This window comes from Buteo buteo, chromosome 15 (genome assembly GCF_964188355.1).
Source record: "Buteo buteo chromosome 15, bButBut1.hap1.1, whole genome shotgun sequence".
Classification (NCBI taxonomy): domain Eukaryota; kingdom Metazoa; phylum Chordata; class Aves; order Accipitriformes; family Accipitridae; genus Buteo; species Buteo buteo.
In genome coordinates, this window is record NC_134185.1 from 20917408 (window position 1) to 20937185 (window position 19778).

Below are 19778 nucleotides of genomic sequence, written 5' to 3' on the forward strand. Positions count from 1 at the left end.
ATAATTTTACGGAACGATGACAGCGTGGCTTCAAAAACAAATCCTTTATAGGGAAATGGGATGGCTGCATGACAGACTCTCTGAGCTATGAATTCTCCACAGCTCATGGACCAGGAACTGCTTTAACAATTAGTCTTCAGGGATTTTTTTTTTTTCCAGAAGTTAAACAATGGCTGCTGTCTGTAACAGAAAGGTCATGCGGTATCATAGACTGGACATAAGAACTGAAGAATTCTGAGTTTTAAGTCAGAAAGATTCCTGCTAACTTACTGTCTTGATCTGTTTAGGAGGCTTAACTATTCACTGCCCCTGTCTGTGAAGCTGGGGTGGGAATGATGACCACACAAGGATATCGCTAGCACTTTAGTAATAAGCCTTGGGCTTTTTTTTACATGGCAGAACGCATACATGCCACATTCATAACACACGTTAGAGAAGAGCTCGAAAGAGGCTCGGGAACTCTGCCTGAATTAAAATTGGACCAATGAGCGTAATGACTGGAAAGTAACCCAGCAGACTTTACCACAGTGCTGCATCTTCCTTCTTGCTCGAGTCTGTGTTTCTGTGACTGCTGTATTCACACAAAAGCTCCCCGTTTTGTACGCGAGTCATTATTTTGAAACAACACAGAAAAGGGGTATTTCATGTTCCTTCTTGCTTAGAAGAGGGCTCTTGTTAGAGACCTGCCTTGGTGCAGTACCTTCTGGGTGTGTTTTGTCACTAGCTTGCTGAGCAGAACATTTCAGGGGCTTACTACAACAGACTGTAAGTTACAAGAACAAAGCAGCAATACCCATTAAGCCTCTAGTCTTAGTTACTTGTTTAATAAAGAGTAGTGCGCTCTTAAACATGCTAAAAAGCTGTCGAGATTTCCAGAGCTTTTCAGCAATGCAGCATTTTTTAAGCTAATAATCTTTTCCAGCCATCTTAGAAGCTTTGCCAATCTGCTGAGCCTGGCTGGCACAGGTCACCAGCTGCCTGAGGACGAAGCTGGTGATCACAGGCATGCACAGTTCTGCTCTCAGACAGTGAGGAAGTTAGAAATAAGATGAGCCAGTGCTGGTTGTATCTAAGAGTAAGTGTGCAGATATCTGAGGAAGGTGTTTGCATCTCATGTAAACATTGTTCTTATATTTTTGTTGTAGAAGATGATGTGTCAAATGTACAAATAATGTGTGCCTGGTGCCAGAAAGTTGGAATCAAGCGCTATTCCCTGAGTATGGGAAGTGAAGTGAAATGCTTCTGCAGCGAGAAGTGCTTTGCAGCTTGCCGAAGAGCATATTTCAAGAGAAACAAGGTAAGAGAAATAAGGAAAGTCGTAACCTACATAGACATAGCTTTAATCAGGCCCAGCCTGGGTCTCATGTAGCATCTAATAGAAGCTCTTTTCTTTTGTTTTCTCTGTTTCACCTAGTCCCTCCACTTTCCATCTGTATTGTCTGTTGGCCTGTCAGCCCTTTACTAACCTTGTTTCTTTCAGTTTCCTTCAGCTTGATGCTTGGGTTTTGTGAGAGTCAGGGAATTAAAATACTAATAAGCATTAACATAAGAGTCCCAATTTGGCCTTAGAGTCTCAGCATACTTGCTACATATATATAACTAAGAGGAGGTATCATGGAAATAGAGTAGAGGAGGGTCGTGTATGACAGTGTCACTGAGTCCCATGGCACTCAGATCATGGCCAGTGGGTAAATGCTTTTAGGGCCTAAACCTAGATCCCATCACGATAGCAGACATCTTCCCCCTGCTGCTAGTGACCTCCAGTTTCAATCTTCTAAAGTGTATCATTACTAATAAATCATCATTGCTGCAAAATTCAGGCACTATACAGTTTTGGGGTTGGGGTAAGCAGTGTTAGAACATCTAGAGTAGCGTGAAAACCCCTCCTACTCCATTTAAATTTAACTCTGTCTAAAATTAGAATGCAATCCTAATATTGAATGTCTACAAAAACTGCTATAATATCTGAAGTACAGTGCCTGAAAATGCCCTCTAGGTTACTTCAGCAGCTGCTTTTCTGCAGCAGAATGTGTGATATGTCATTTAAAGAAAAATAACAAAGGAACACTCCAGCATTTTTAGTTGTTGAAAAAGTAGCTGTGTCCTTTTGGTGCTTAATAGTGTGAGCCTTTATTGTCTTAGATATGTTTATTATCCATAAAACCCTTTACATTTGGGTTTTCTAAATGGTGCCATTTTCCCTCATGCTACAGAACATTCAAAGCCTGTCAAGTTCAAACTGAATTCAGGTCTCTAAATCTGGTCTTTTACATCTGTGGTAATAACAAATAAGTACATATGGATCCTAGATTCAAGATGCAGTGTTATAGCAAATTACCCTCCTTTATAAATTTAGGTCGCATTATCCTGCCAAAAAAAAAAAAAAAGAAAAAAAGAAAAAAAAAGGAAAAAAATGCCTGAAGAATTAGGTTGCAAAAATCAGTAGAGTGGAATTTTAGTGGCAGTCTTTGAGAATCAAGCTCATAATGTCTACTGGAGCAGACAGGCAAGTTAAAGTCACGTGAGTCTTCTGTAAGGAGTGGTGTTTACATCCTTTTTATCTAGAAAAAGTGCAGAGGAGGGAAATACATGCTCCTTAGATGTTCCTCATTTGAAAATAAGTTCCCATGGATGTACGTGTATGTGCACACATGCACATTTATGCACATGCAGTTCAATGTGCCTTACAATGTGTGAGACACTCTGGGGTGACAGGATCCAGATCACTCTCAGCTGATGCTGCTGTGGCTTTCAGTCACAAATTTACATGGGTAAGATAATTCATAGTAATGGAGGCATTGTCAGTGATCCTAGTTAGGTGGTCCTGTGTGTCTAGCAGTGATGAGTACCAGATAATTCGGGAAACCTTTGGGATGCAGATGAAAGAACCAGTTCATGATGGATTCTGTTTCATCTACAGTTTAGATCCTGGAATAGGAGGGTTAGATCCCTTACTAAATGAAAGTAAATACATGTTAACATAATGCATAGGTCTACTTCAACCTTCTACTAACCCATGAGTAGTAGGATTCAGTAATAGTTTATGGCCATGAATTCAATCAGGCAATATACAAAAAAGTTCCCTTTTACCTGACTTACAATGTATTACCCTTGTGCTTTGTTGGAGGCCTCCTTGTCCCTGTATTATGAGAAAGGATGAATTAGAGCATCTCATTCACCCTGGTTCCCTTTCCTACGCATCTGTTAACTTCTTCTGGAAGCTAAAAGATGCTGAATATTTCCATCCAGAAAGCTCTCTGTATTCATTGTTTTGCATATATCTAAATAACAATAGATGTTCATAATCTTCCTATACCATCATAACCCAGTGAAGTGTCCTATTCTTCACTAAAGAGGTTGCAAATTAACAAAATGTCATATGGGAGGACTTGGCAAAACATGGTGAGATAACATATAATTGATAACACGTTGGCTGCTGCATTGGCTCCGCTTCAAAGCTAAGCCAGTGAGTCACATTTTCTTCCTCTTTGCACCTGTGGAATCTGGAATTGCGCAGGACCTGACCCAGCAGGGGAAATCTGGAGCTGCCCCTTGCATGTGTATTTATGGCACTAGATGATCAGAGGACAGAATATTTAGGAAATGCTGCTGTTAAATTAAGACAGGTACAGCAAAATTCAGCAGACCCTCATGCTTCTTGTTTTGCACTTCACCTGTTAGTAATAGACCGGAGTCTTGAGGAACAAGATCAAAGGAACAAGGCTGCAGATAGTTTCAGATTTAACTGCTGACCTTTAATCTGTTATTACTAGTCCAACAGCGTACCTGTCTTCTCCATGAGTCTAATGCTTATTTATGTATTTGAGAAGTTATGCCACTCTACACTTTCTCATTTTTCAAACAGAAGAGTAAAATAGTGCCTTATGTATGTTTTAAACAGCCAATCTCTGCCACAATATAGTGTTGTGTTACGTTAAATATGTACAGCTGCTGCATTTCTGGGAGCTGATAGGACTTTGTGGTCACTTCACGTAAGGCTTGAATTTCCTAATGGATTGTGTTAAGCACTCTTCCCTCCCTCCCCTAGATAAGAAGTGCTGTAATAAGCGCTTGCTTAAAATGATAGGACTGTTTAAACAGTAAAGAATAAGTCATCACTAACGTCTCAAAAAGGCACTAAGTAATGCTGCAAATTATCCACCCCTGAATGCCAGTTGCTGCGTTCAGAATTAGGACTTTTGTCGTCATCCTAATAACAAAATCTTCTCCCATACAGAGGGCAAATGCACGCTGAAGCGATGCACGCCCACAGGTTCCCAGCTGGGAGAAGGCTTGGCACGAGACCGCCTTGAAGCGCCCTTGGAGAGCAACGAAAGGGCCCCCAAAAGCCCCAGGTTAGCTGGGCACTGACTGCTCCCAACCTCTAACTCCTTCCCAGCCCTCTTCCACAGTAGGTTTAGCAAAAGTAGCAACGCACTGGAATAAGCTGGTACCTTGCTGGCCTCCGGAGTGTTTGAACCCAAGCAGTTTAGTCGGAGGCGCGCATCGGTCCATCCTGCCCTTGTCCCAGCGGAGTTGTGCCCATTTGTGCTCCAGAAGCTGTGCCCCTGCGCCCGCTGCGTCCGTACGTAGGCAGGGTCGTCGCGGAGCTTCGTGGCTGGGATGGGGAGTTTGTAAGGAAAAAGACTTGTGCAACTGTAAGTTGCTCTTCTCATAAGAAATGCAAATTTTGCCCCAGGTATCCTGCAGTCATGACCATTTAAAATTATCTATATTAGCAATCATGCCTTGCAAGAATAGAAATGTGTATGTTTTGAAATTACAATGGGTTTCCTCACAGACTGTAATTTTATCTAAATTAACAGAACTAAATGAAGAAAAAATAGAGGGTTTTACCCCATTAGGCAAAAAGGAAAGTATTTAGACTAGATCTGATTTAGAAAAAACCTAAAAATACCACCACCACCCCCAGACAAAAATAACCTGCTCCTGTTTGGTCTAGTATGCATAGTCAAATACGCATAATGAACTACTGTATAAAGATAACCTGTTCTGCATAATAATACCAATTAAAAGGAAACTGCAGGAAAAGGGAGCATTTCATACTAATGTTTGTAATTGAAGATTTAAGATTTGGAGCTGTTCTGATGCTCCCTTCTTTAGAGATTTAATTTTATAGGCCAACTAATATAAAGTTAAGTACCAAAGAGGCACATAAGGGCAAAAAGCACTAGACCACCAAGTTTCAGAATATGAAATTTAAAGGGAACAATTGGATTCATAATTGGATCCAGTGAGTTTGAAGCCTGAAAAGATTAATTTTGAAATTAAGTTTATTGACTCAATGGGTCAGAAAACAAATTTATTATGACCAAACAGCCAAACCTAGAATGAGGACTGAATTCATAGGGGTTATAGGCTCTGTTCACAGATATATTAAAGGATAATTTACTTGATTTGACTACGACATCGGAGACGAAGTAACTGCAAGGTTGTCAGCCAGTATTTTATACTTGACCTTGTTCCTGTTTTGCACTGCCTCCCAATCAGGAAAAAAGATGATAGATGTTTTTGTTTACAGTGCGTTCAAATTTCATTTACACTAATAAACAAAAAGGCATAAATCAAAAAGTAAAAGTAAACTTCTGCTTAGCAGCATGAAGATGTAAACGATGATGGCTCTTTTCTCCCCATATGGGATAGTGACGGGCAGCACTGTGTGTGAGTCAGTAGCACAGACAGGCAGTGGTGTGTTTTACTCTCTTTTATCTCATCTGCATAGCAAAAATGAATGTGAACAATCAAATGGGGCTATAAGAAGTTGTACGCATTTATTTAGTCCTGAGTTCTGTTGCATTAGACAATTCCTTACATTTCCAAATTATATTTAAAGATGATAAAGTGCACACAACATCATAAAGCCTTAGTACTCCTGCCTGAGTAGTTTTTTGGTTAATTAATGCATATCACTATGTGATTAATATGGACATGTATGTACAAACACATACTAAAAACTGGGAGTAAACAGAAACTATCATTCCCCAAAATAATTACTGAGGGTTGTCAGAGAAAGTTCTCTTGATTTCAGGCTTAATTGTGCAGCCTAACAGTGCATAAGAAACATTTAACAATCTCCCTGTTAAGTCAATGAGTAATGGCAAAAAAAGTATGTTACTTTCTTCTCTTTCTTATGCATCTGCAAAATTTAATTTGTAGAATTATTATCATTCATGGAAATTTGGAAAATTGCTTAAAGCAACTTGATGCAAATAATGCCCCTGACAAAACAAACAAACAAAAAGCTTAGCTGCTACATCGTCCGTTAGAATCCCTTTCCATAATAAGTTTTGAAACACATGGGGCTCTGAATAGAAAACCTATTTCTCCTAGAGATTTAACTTGCATTAATTAGGTGTGCAGAAAGGTCAGTGTAGAGCAGGTGTCCTACCTGGTTTGCGTGAAATCATCCGTATTTGGTTCTGCGGAGCTGTTAGAGAAGTGGGATTTAATAAACAGTTCCCAAAGTTGCTTCTTCTGCTGTGGGTTTGTGTAGAATGTGCGCGTGCGTATTTATGTGTGCTTGTGTGTGTATGTGCACCTCTGCACGTGTGCATACGCGTATTTGCCACAGCAGCCAATTAATAAGGTTTCTTGCAAATGCTTGAAGGTAGAAGGGGAAAAGGCAACAAACATCTCCATAGCTATGATTGCTATGTTGAAATATAAATGAGTGCTGATGAGTGAATGCAGATGAGACGCTGAGTCTGCAGAGGAAATATTTCAACCGTGGGGCACAGTTGCAAACTTCTTTGAGGAGCTATCTGGAGAAGGAGGGGGAAGGAAAATATCCTCCCTCAGAGGATGTTTTTGAAGTTTGTGGAGGGTAGAAAGCCGCAGACAGTGACCAAAAGTCTGGAACAGATACTGAGATATAAAGTAAATCCTGAGTTGTGAAAGAGATGGGTGGCATCAGTCGGCAAGAAGAAGAGTTGGCATCGTTGTCTAGCTGTCATCAGCTGGCCTTTTTACTTACTGGATACTAAACCCAGAAATCTCATAAAACTCCTTCCCTAAACCAGGGCTAGGATTTTTCACGATTAGAAGAGGCAAATGAAATTCCAAATTAACCTACTGAGACCATCAGTCAGGATATCTCACTGCTCACCCACGGCAAAGCAAAACATATTAACATTGCTAACGATGAAATGCATCAGCACCTGACTGATGCCACCAATGCCTTAATGAAGGGATCTGGCAAACCCAGCGTGCTTGTCAGTGTGCAAACTCAATGGACATTTTACTGTCCATCTGCTGCCATTTAATACTATAAATTTGAATCAAATTCCCATTGTCTGAATTACTAGCAGGTATCCAATCCAATTAAAAGGCGTGTTCACTTTTAATTTTAACCACCATGTCACATTACATCAGTCGTGTTGCATTCTGGCTACTTTGGTTATATCAAGATGAATATGCTAATTACAGCTTGAGAATCTGCTGCCTCTTGGACAGCAGGCGTTTGATTCAAACGAAGCGACCAGTTTACATGAGGTGTCCTTGCATCAGTTCTGGACAGCTTCAGCGATTGCATCTCTCCTTCTTGCCAGAAGTAGGTTTTGTTTACATACAGATGTTACAACAAAACACCACTAATTGCATTAGGACTTGACTAGAAATGCTTTTAAGATTTTTGCGCCCTCGGTGTATGCAGTTTAGAGCGATGATTTGGATTTAAATAGATGTCATGACACCTTGATATTGGAGATGTGGAAGGAGTTGCTGCCTACCAGAGTGACTGAGGAAGAAAGATGGCCAGCAGCTATTTTTCTGGAAGTTACTGAGGTGCTTTACTGAAGTCTTAAATCACTCAGGAAGAATTTTTGGAGGGGAGAGGGAGACACTAGGGGAAAAAAAACCCAGACATTTTGCTCCATTAAAAAGTTTGGCAAGATAGACTTCGTGTTCTGTGTTTTTATCACCAAGGGATTTTTGATTAAAGAGTTTAGATGCATAACAATGATGCATTCAGAAAATGAGCAGATATAATACACATGGGTGCTAACTTTACCTCTGAACCCCTTTGGCTCCAACCTATGTGAGCTAGGCAATCGCTCAATAAAATATTGCTCTCCCCTATGTTCCAGGTTCAGGTTACATTAGATTAGCCCCTTTTGCCTTGGCCTCGTATGAAATTAGGAACCTTCCGGCTTTTTTCCATGCGATGAACACAGAATGAGCATTGAGAACAGTCTTTATTCTGATGAAAAATTAGGGTAAATCTCCAAAGTGTGTCTAACTTACACAGATTATATTTGATGCCACTTTTCCCTTTCCTAATGAACACATCAATCATTAATACTAATACAAGCTGGGCAAATAATGAAATGCATATTAAATAATATGTTTGTTCAAAAATATCATGGCATCTGAATAAATTATTGCCTTAATGCATCTGTTCATTTGTCAGTCAGCTCATTAACTTAGGGAAATATTGAAAAAGGAGCTTGAGTATTTTTTTCACTCTATATATTTTTATTTAAAAAACAAAATTAAGCAAATATGGTTTTCAAGAATATGTTTGGATTAGGAGCAATTTTGTGAACGACACTGTCCATACACACTCGGACATATAGACATATAGAATATTACAGTTAGCCACATAGTTGAAGGGGGTGAAATTCTGCCCAGGCAGGGGACCACGGTGGGCAGCAGTGGAAAAACCTGAGGGGCCCAACTGGAGGTGGAAAGTCATTTCTAGTCCTAAAGTTTCTTGGGAGCACACGTTGCTGTCACACTTGGCTAGTGGCAAATTAGTTTGTGCAGGTGAGGTGGCAGTTCAGTGGAGTTGCGGCATTTCTTGTCAGCTGATGGTCTGTATTTAATTGCTCTTGTTCCCCCGAAGCAGTGACTTCCCTCTCCATCACGCTTAGAAATCTTGGGACAAATTCAAGGATGAAACTGAGTCAGACCAAGGGAGTAAATCACATTGTATATCTTTTGGCCCCTTCTAGGTAGGAAAGTTTCATCCCTTTTAGGTTTGTTTGCAATCATTTGCTGGTTTATGGGAAGACTGAAGATACCCTTACACACATTAACCTTGAATCTGGCCTTGGGAGTCTAAATGAGGCTAGGAGAGGCCAAATGGATATAACTTATAAGCTGCCAGATGAACAGGAAAATCTACTACCGGGAATTGTTAGTTAAAGTCAGCTTCTCGCCGTATATCAAGCCATGCTTGATGCACAAGTGTTAAATTTGCTGGAAGAACGAGGTGGGTTTTATAGGGCAAAAGTCTGAAAATGTCAAATATCTTCCCTGTAGAAAATCGTTTCTGCAATAATAAAAGACTGTGTGCCGGCCAGCTAAGTTCAGTGGCAGGCTGCGCTCTGTCAAAACCCCAAGCATTTACAACTCACGCATTTGAATTTAAATTGGGCTGAAAGTAAACATATGTTGCAAGTTGTCAGCCTGGATGCAATTTTGTATCTAAAGTAAATGTACTCATCTGTTTAATAATTTTTAGGAGCAGTCATAAAGTATCCGATGGTTTGGTGGGGGGGTGGGAGGTGGTGCAAGGCTTGGGATGGTTTGGGTTTATTTAACCTCCTGCCCCAGAATCAAGAGGCCAGGCTCTGCCTCCGTTGCACGGCCGGGCTGGTGGAGATGCTGGGGCAGGAGCCAGCTCTTTCGACTGGCACGCACTGGGCGGACTGGGGGGCACGTGGCTCCATTGGTCTCCATTTCCTTCAAAAGCAGAGCAGAGCGTCCCTCTGGCACTTACCCAGGCTTTGTACGGGGAAGGATCTTCGGTGGGGTATGACGGCTCAGTGCAGCTTCACTGGGGAGCGTGTGAGACCATCGAGGTCTCAGCCTTTGCCCACCAGCACTGGCTGGATGCAGTGATTTTCCCCGCGTCGCACAGATGGATGCAGCAGTGCGGTGTCCTGCACGCCTGTGGCCCTTCCTTCCCCTGAAATTCTGACTGCCAAATGAAAGGGGAAACCCGTTGAGTTAGGAATCAAACAACGACTCAGTCTCAATTACTCTTATTATTTTTAATTTAGCCCCTAGGCTTTCACATTCGCGGTGCAGAGTGCTACTAAATCAGGTGGAAGAGAGCTCCTAGTACTAAATATAAGTCTTAAAAGCTTAATCTAAAGATTTAAATGGAACATTGACATTTAGATATTTATGAGGAGGTAGGTTTGAATAATTTCATGGTGTAGTAGTAATAATAGTCAACTTTGGCCGTTGTCAAATGGTTCAGTCTCATGCCTCCATTTGCAGAAGCAATTTATCAATATCAATGCCTTGATAAGGCAACTCCCCACTGAGTTTCATCTAATGCACAGGCATTAAAAGAACAGGTAGCCATACTCCTAACTTCAGTGTTGGAAGATGGTAACTTCATCCTAAAGAAAGGAAGAACCAGGAGCTCTGAAAGAGAAGGCTTTAAAATACTAAGGAAAAGGGTTAACCAAGAGGAAGTTTAAAAAAAGGGAAAAAAAGAAGCATTGAATCACTCTGGAGGCTATTTAAGAACACCATATTAGATGCACAGATGGTACGTATACCTCTGAGCAAGGAAAAAGTAGAAAGGGGAGAGTAAATCTGGCATAGTTAAGTGAAGAAGTGCATAAGCTTAAAGGGACACTGTCAACTTAAAAATCACACTTTTATTGGAAAATTTGTTACCTACTACTGTTACAAACAACACCTATGATTACTGTAACGGAAAGATGAGACAAAAAAACTCCCTCTGCTTTTTGGTGTGGTTCCTTTGGGCCTGATCCAGATTCCATCGATGTCAGTGGGTGATGTCCCATCGCTTGTAGTGAGCTCCGGATCAGGTCCTGTGCATATTTGCCTGTACATGGTGTATGGGCAGTTCCATTATTTTGCATGCGGTCTGTTTTCTTATTGTTTCTGTGGTTTTTCACACAGCAAGAGAGAAAAAAACATTTTTTTCCAAATTGGAAGCATGCTTGTTAAACTATGGAAATGCCATCGAGGTCCCAGGCACACTTGTACCAGAAGTACCAAATGTTTTGCTTTTTTAAGAGAAAACTCATCCTTCAAAAAAATTTGAAAATGCAATCAAGTCAGTTATAACCAAAGGTCCGTGAGATAAAGTGCAGGAATAAAAGGACAAGGAAATTATCTGAAAGGCGTATGTACAAGGCACTGTATAAGGTGTAGGAAAAGTGTCTCTGTAGAAAACAAAAAACCACCTGTAAGTCCCCCGCACCCGTAGGCCACCCAGCTGTGACTCTGGCCCCTTCTGAAAAAGCGGAACAGCAGAAAAATTAAATTAAATTTTCTGCGTCCATCTTCACCGCAGAGGATGATGAGGAAATTCCTGTTCCAAGGACACTTTTCACAGGAAATCAGAGTGTGGCCTTATAACAGAAATTGAAGTCTCTTAAGAGGAAGTTATGGAGCAACTTCAGCAACTCGAGAGCAGTAAATCACCAGGAGCAGATGGTACTCAGCCGAGTGTTCCTAAGGAAATAAAAGTGTGAAGCAGCAGAGATATTGACAAGGATCTGCAATATATCATTAAAACCAGCAACTGTTCCTGAAAATTTGGAAGTCATTTGTATGGTGTTTAAAAGAAAAAAAAGAAAAGAGATAAGAAGGTTGCTTTCTTCTTGAGCATAGGAAATGAAGCTGAGAAGTAATTTTTATTTGATTTGCTTAATGGCAGAATAAAGTAACTTTCAGTTAGGTATGACCTGGCAGGTTGTAACATTATAAAGAACAGCTGGGATATAATTTTTATACATAACAGCTTTTAGACAAAGATATTTAGATGAACATAGTTTATTTGGACTGAGGATCAGGTTTGCTGGATAAGGTTGTTTATTTTTGATGTGTTATTTGATGTCTCTGGGTAGTTTGATGCCCTCCACAGAAACAATGAATGCATTTTGGCACAGCAGTGTACCTCGGTCCACGTTTTCATATGAAGTTGGACATTTAAATAAGAAGCTGACTGCATTCCAAAGGACCCAAGTTTACTGCCAACACAAAAATTGCTTTATAATGCTGAGGAATGTTTTTCTATGTGCTACAAAAGTTTTTAATTCAATTTGCTAGAGAAAAAATAATTGTTTTTAGAAAAAAGTTGAATTGTTCAACAAAAAGCAGATACTTTGATGCACAAACCCACTCAAGCAAATCCCCATTTTCTGCAGTTATACCATATGGGCAAGGAGTAACAGAGGAGTACAGAGGTTTTGCCAAGCAAACGCAGCTAGTATGTACACACATGCATGGAAATCAGCCGAGGGAGGGAAATTAGAAGTTCTAATGGATTTGGAATTTAGTAAAGCACTTGAAATAGCATCTCATGAAATCTTACCCTCAGATTAATTCAAATTACTTTGGATATGAACGCTGTCAAGTGGCCTGAAAACGAGCTCAAGGAATAAAGTAAAGGGTGGTGACAAAGAGCAGCATATCAGGTTGTGGATAGAGAAGTGCCAGAGGGACTTCGTGAGGTTGGTCTTGTTTCATATTTCATTAATGATCTCCAGGAGAGAACAGAGAGCAAGTTCACAAACTCTGCAGATGATACTAAACGAGGAGGCGTTGCAGATACTAGACAGGACAGAAAATAATTCTCTGGAGGAATTAGAAATAATGAAAAAACCCCAACTAAATTACTTGTACTTTGACAAAAGTGAGTTAATATGTCCAGGGAAAAGAAAACCAACCTGAAAAAAATATTTTAGTGGAATGAGTGAAGCTGGACAGAGGCTGAAGCTGAGGATATGTGACGGCAATAAGTTGGACTGTGCAGATGTGATGGTAGTTAAATGGCCATAGCTTGGGTCTGGAGCAGGGGGGTGTTGAGGAGGATAGATGGGTGGTTGCTGAAACATGGATAGAGGAAGGAGTGGCAAGATTTGGAGGGAGTTTGGACACGCAGCCTTAAGGGATGAGCTGAGTCAAAGATGATTTAGGGAATACAAAGGTGTTAAGCCTTTGGAGAAGGAAGAGAAGGCTGGAAAGAAGTTAATCTTTTGCAATTTCGATATATGCTTCGATGTGTTAGCACTTGGAACTGTGGCCCGAAATGAGCTGCTTTGCTTGGGACCGACTAAGCTGGGACGAGCAAAAACTAGTAAATACCGAAGCTGGCACTGGCAGAAGGAACGCATACACTGTCTTCTGTGTATTTTCTGTCTCTGACTTCTGCAGAAATGAAAGGATAGCATACTCGGATTCAGCAGGCACAATTACACTGCCCATTTTTAGGCTGAACTATCACAGATAGTAGTTAAAGGCCTGAGCCACAAGCCACTGAAATAAACAGGAGTGCTCTGTCTGGAGTAGCAGTTGAACTGGGTCTGAAATTAAATAGTATAGTTGTATAGGTTTGATATAACTGATGATTATTAGCAAAATATATAGCTAAGCCAAGTAAAAGAGCAATGGAAACCAAGCCTCATTCATCAGAGATATTGCCTGCCAGTGTAAGCCCCAGATGCATCTTATAACTGTGTAGATTGTAGGATATTTTTCACTCCTTCCTTCAGGTATTGGCTATTGTCAGCTGCAATTTGCCAGATGAGATGAACAAATGGGCTGATCGCTATGGCGAGACCCATCTTCCTAATCAGAGCGGTTGCGCTGATGGCATAGCAAGCGTGAAGGGCTCCATGACATAATCCAAATCTAAATTGACGTGCCCCATTTGGCCGGCCAAATACATAACTGGTGTAAGCAGGCATAGCTTTATTAAAATCAATGGGGCTACTTACATCAGCTGTAATTTTGGCCCACTGTAGGAATTGCAATAGCTCCATTTAGTTCTTACTGGGTCTGGAGAAGCAATAGGTTTGCTATAGTGTCACTGGAAAAGTTTTTTGATTATTGTCATTAAAATGAAAATATTTTGTCTCACTTTCAATCATCCTCAAATCTCTCACAAAAATTTTCGACATTCGTAATGCAGTTATCAGTGTCACCACACTAGTCTTTTGAAGTATTTTGAAAATGTCAATATTTTCTAGTAATTACTGTTGATGAAAATATGGAAAGTGTAGAAGACTTTTTATAAAGGAATTATAGGTTGTGTTCACAGTAAAAGGTTGTGTTCAATCTCACATAGTAAGGGCTATTTTTAAAGAAGTGTCATGTAAAACTCTAATTCATTATATCTGGACATTTCAGTATAAAATGTAATGTGTAGTACCTTCACTATGCCTAGCTTTTCCGAAGAACACAACTAGAGATATTAGAACATGTTGCATAGTTTGTAAGATGTTTCCTAAAATTGGTTTCCTAATGACAGCTAATCACAAATGTGGTTATTTTGAGCTTTTTGTTTCTTCAGCCTTGAACTTAGGTTTGAGTAACTCAATATAAATTGCAGAACAGAATATGCAATAAGGTACTGACCATCAGTTTCAAAACGAAGGAGGTATTTTGGTCTTGTGGATGTCAGGGACAATATTTCCACCGATGTCAGTAGGATGAGAACTGAATCCCAAGCTACAAGCCAACGGTGGCATTTCAACAGGAAAAATGAGGAATTAGATATTTGTCTGGGTACTTTGTGATCTACAACTGTCAGGTTTTGCTGATAAAGCTGTATAAGGTATTTTAATTTTAACCTAATTTATATTAAATAAAATAAAGGCCAGGTCTGCCACACTTAAGCTGGATAGCTCTTTATTCTCCCGTAGCCCAGGGCAGGGAGGTAATGCACATTTCTCCTCCTTCACCATTCTGCCTTGTCCTTTCCCTTGCTTTATTAAGTGGAACCTTTCTAGCCTTTGCAATACAGCTACCAAACTTTCAACCTCTCTCTGGCTATGCCTTCCTACGTTTCCTAACACGTTTCTGCCTTTTCACTGGCACGGTTAGGATAAGGTATGGCATTTACTGTTCCGTGTTGTGTTCTGTATTTGCGGCATGTCTTGTGTTGTCTTATGGATGTTTTCTTAGGTTGGTTTTTTTTTGGTGAAAGGTACCGAGGAGATTCTCAGTTGTTCTTTGTTTGTGCCCTTAATGGGGTTTAACTTACCACCCCATTAAACAGTCATTTCTTATGTGCAATTGTGATTACTGGAATGTAGGTTGCTATTATTAATCATCTTTCTATTCGTACTGTTACATTAATCATATGAGGAAATGCAGGTGTAAGTTTGGATCCAGCAGGATGACAACTTCTTGTTTGTGGTGATCCAAAATTCAACCCGTGAAGCAAAGAATGACTTTTACAAGTCATTTTCATGTTTGCCAATTTTGAAGGCAGGCCTGTGCCATTTTGCAGTACTCCGTGCTAATTGTGACCTGTGCGGATTTAGGGATTTCATGAATAATACGAGAGATGCAGGAGCAGTTGGGGAAAAAAACAGTTTCGCCCGTTGTTTGTGTCAGGGCTCAGTAATGGATTTACCCTCGAACGCAGCCACCGCTAAGAAGACATTCTCGTTCCCAGGGCCTCACACTGCGCACGCAGGAGTCGTTTCAGTTTTGCACGCGCGGCTCTCTAGCTGCTCTCCCTTTGTTTCCAAATAGCGCGTGCTCTGCTGTGTACATGTGCCTTCACGTATTCTTACAGGAAATCTACTTTCACGCCCAAGAGGAAGAAAGTCTAGCACGTTTTCTGCAAATAAGCGTGTTCCTTCGGGAAGCGTGCTTGCAGAGGAGGAAAGAGGACAGTACAGCTGTAAACATTCTGCTCGGAGATAATCAGCGCCCCAGCAGGAGCACCTTCCCCGCACAGCTGTACAATTCCCTTTGCTCTCTAGAAGGCACTGCACCCTACGTGCAGTTTCCAAGCTACATTTAACACAATTGCCCATCAGCACTTAGGAAGCAGTTACCACAGAAACCCAGCAGAGACCAATTAGTCACATGATTAAATTAATTAAAATAACCCAGGGTATCTGCCATCTTGCTTCTTTCTGCTACGCGTAGCACATGACCCAGGCAGAGCTGTAATTGGGTAGCATTATTGTGCCTTTTAATCCTAGAATCATCTTCATACTGTACTGGAGGTGGTCTTTGATTTTTCCTTTTCCACTGGTCTGTGTAAATCTCTTCCCAGAGATCCACGTTATTCCCTTGCCACAGAGATGCATTATTCCTTTTCTGGAGATCTGTGTTATTGCACAAAAACATTCTCCAGCCCCCTCAATAAGCCAAGTAGTATCAAATTTACAAAACATCAGATTTAACAACAGTGAGATTTGTTATGTTTGGGATAAGAGGATTTGGAAACATTTTCAATTGCACAGCTAAGACTTCTGGAGGTCTTTAATGACAGCACTAACAATACTTGCCAGGGAGAGCTCTGTAATATGTATTAGCACTTGACCTGAGAATTGTAAAGCACTAAGAAGAGACTGTATGTTGTGTCTTCATTTCCCAAGTAATACTGTTACTGCAGTGGGGCGCGTTTAAGTGGAACAAGCTGTCTGCCTTGTAAGACTGCTTCCTGGGAAAGGCAGGCAGTTTGGTTTCCTTGCTCGTTTTTAAAACCTAGAAATGCACAGTCATATTCTGACTTAGTAAATCAGTCCTTTGTCCTTGGTCCTTTGGCTGTCCTGATAATGGCATCCCCTGAATATCCATGTCAGCTAGGGTTTTCTTCTGTTATATCAGTGTCATACTTCTGCATGCACACAAATCATCTCTACCTGAAATGGCATAAAACACGGAACATTGCAATTTCCATCTCATCAAAGATTTGCTGGTGACTGCTCTGAAGTTACCTTGATCCATGGCACCAAAGGAAGGAAAAAAAAAAATTAATACTATTTCTGGCCCCAGAGTACAGAGCAGCTTGCCTCTCCAAAGCAGATTCCATACAAACAGACTTGACAAAATAGCATGCATAAATTACACGGCTCTGATGCATTAATTCGTGCCTAACAGAGCAAGTAGCAACAACACTACATCTACAATGGATGGGTATAAGATGGAAGAAATGAAGTCTGTGGGTTAATGTATAAATAATCAACTGTTACAGAATTTGCAAATATTATGGAAGAAAGCTAGCAGGTTTTGCGCGTGCTGTATTGCTAAAGTGCCATGCACAAACACATTTGCTAGGCTTAACTGGCTCTGACTAGCCTGTCAGGAAGGATGTACATGTTTGGCAGTGCTGAGGCACAGATGCTCCAATAAGAGATAGGGTCTAGTCGTGAAATGAGGTCTCTGTCCACCAGAGTAATGTCAGTGATGAAAGTGAGCCTCCACTAAGTCATACCATGTTTCCCGAGGCGAAGCAAGCCTTGTACCAGGTATAATGCAGATCTGTGATTTCATAGAAATTATCCCCAACTGACCAACATCGCCTGCATCCAGGACACACGCACACACACAAATTACCAGGCATAAATGAATCCAGTGCTCCGAGTGTTTCCATTTTACTTGTGTTTTACTTGTAAATTGTCATGGACTGCAACAGTGTGTGTAATACCCGCTGAAAAATTGCCTCTTGTGTAATGTTTGATCTTGCGATTTTTGCAATAAGTGACAATAAGGACACTGAGAAAGAAATTCTCCATGGGATCACCCAGTTTTACAATGTAGTAGTCCCATAGAAATTGGTTGAATTATGTTTCTATAAAACTGAAGTAAACTAGTGGAAAATCTGGTCTAAAGATTGTAGATGCAGCGGCCACATGCTGTTGTCTCCAGAGTTAAAAAATGTCCCATAAATATACTCATGGAAAGGATCACGAGAAGGATGCTTTCTGTTTCATATTTAAAGTACTTCATCAACAAACCTGCCTACTGAGTTCTCAAACCTTTTCTTCCTTTATAATGCAGGAGAAAAAGCACATTTTTTTTCCAGACTAGAGCAATGAAAAGTTTTGACTGCGCTTTCTTGTCATGCTACATAAAATAAATGTGTCTGAAAGCAAAGGACAGGCTCTTCCGTAACAGCCAAAGTGATGGCAAAGGCTGAGGTGTCTGTTTTGAAGTTTCCGATATAAATAGGGAGAGAGGGATTTTGCTTTGAGGCACAGGGGCTCAATGTTCTTCATACAAGTTTCTTGGTACAGGTTTCTAGCCTTTCCCAGGGAACAGACAGGCCCCCTCAGCGGAGCGTTATGGAGGAGCAAATGGTGATGGAAATATGGGTCCCTCTCAGTCATCCTTAGAGTGGGGTTCATAAATGAGAGAGCAGGGCGTGAAGTGGGTCAGTACGCACCTCTGTGCCATATCGGCATTTGAGAGCGATGTGCTGACCTCTTCCCGAAGCGGGAGACGGAGCAGTCCTGTGGGCACTGTTCTCCTCGCCGGGTAGTTGGGGAGTTCATAGGGACACTTCTGAAATACAATCGCTGAGCTGCTGCTGGGATGGTCACTCCAGGAGCACACAGATTAGAGGTAGGGATTACAGAAAAAGAGAAGTACTGGGGAGTAAAGAACATGATGTTTCAGTTGTGGAGGTATTGGGCAGTGGGAGGTTTGCAAAGGACTTTAGTGGGATTCCAGGCTTCCTTTATAAAAAAGGTGAATAAATTGTATTTGCTCTCCTTGGAATAAGAAAAAGGGAGGATATAAAAGGAAACTTGATGAAGTGCAAGCAATTTTGAAATAACTATTGTGAATGAATATTATAAACGCACAGTGTATTGCATGCCAGAATAAATGAAAGCAAATCAAGATAGCAAAAGAATTTTGGTGGAATATTTTCTGCTTACCACAATAGCTGAAGCAAAGAGTAAAGAGCCATATCGTAACGATTTGATTTTCCTAGGTGTTGTGAACACCTCATCTCTCAGGAACTGTGATGGAGCTTACAGCTAGACATCCACGTCTGTGAAAGTCAGGTCATCTTTGGCCCGTTCATAGGCAGGCTGAAGTCAGTAGGAAGCCTGAGCTGAGTGGCAGTAAAGTGATTACCATTTGGCTTACATGATTTTAAAGAGGATGGATGGATGGATGGATAAAACATGTACTTCTGAATCATTTATGTATGATTTTTTTGTGTGCTAGAGGACACTTAAGATAGTCTTCAGGCCTAAGTAGTCTGGTGCATCACACTAGAAGGAGTGCCAAGGAAAGAGAAATGCAGTGTCCTTTCAGAGTCAGGGAGAAGGTAACATAGGTGAGAGGAAGATAATTTTGGAGGGTTCCTTTTTGCAAGAAGTCACCGCTGCTAGTTCAGAAAGAGCTGGTGAACCTACAGCAGTCCGATATCCAGGGTTCATCCATCCCTAATCTCTCCACTCATTTGTATTCCTAAAATGGCTCTGACATAGAAGTAGTTAGGGCAGAAATAACCTCCTGGAGGCCATCCAGGCATTTCCCTACATTGCAAGAGGGCTTGTTTAATTTAATCCTAGTCTATCCTTATGACATTACTAGACAAAAGCATATAGTAAATAGAGAGACTGTAAGGAGGTACTCTCTCCTTTGATGTATTTCAATAGCTTTCCTCAACTCCTTGAAGTCCAGAAAGTTTAACAGAATAAGTAAGAGTTCATCAACTAACTTTCCCAGCTTGTATATGGTATTAACTGCGGGGTTGAATTCTGGTCATTCTCGTCAGTTTGTCTCGAGTGATTTGAATAGATTAACTATATATTTTGGAACAGCTGTATTCACAAGTGGGCCATTGCTTTAGGCATGGACCTGTTAGTATGAAGGATGTTGCTGGTATTCTTTATTAGAAACAGTGTACAATTTTGGATAAACGTCAGGTGAGAATTATCTAACTCAAAGGGTGGGACACTTTCCTAGTCAGCTGGGATAAAGGAAGAGCCAGGTGATTCCAGTTTAGACAGATAGAGCTTGTTCTGAAGCCATTTGGATAGGACCCAGTTTCCAAAGCCATATCC

General features: G+C 40.8%; 1 protein-coding gene across 2 annotated transcripts in view; it reads left to right on the forward strand.

The window, feature by feature from the left end:
• The window catches only part of SOBP (sine oculis binding protein homolog), a 118942-nt gene that overhangs the window by 25328 nt on the left and 73836 nt on the right, over window positions 1-19778 (forward strand). For both annotated transcript variants that reach the window (XM_075046719.1, XM_075046720.1), the window contains exon 4: window positions 1146-1297. In XM_075046719.1, the coding sequence (XP_074902820.1) occupies window positions 1146-1297 (152 nt within the window). The remainder of the gene's footprint in view (window positions 1-1145; window positions 1298-19778) is intronic.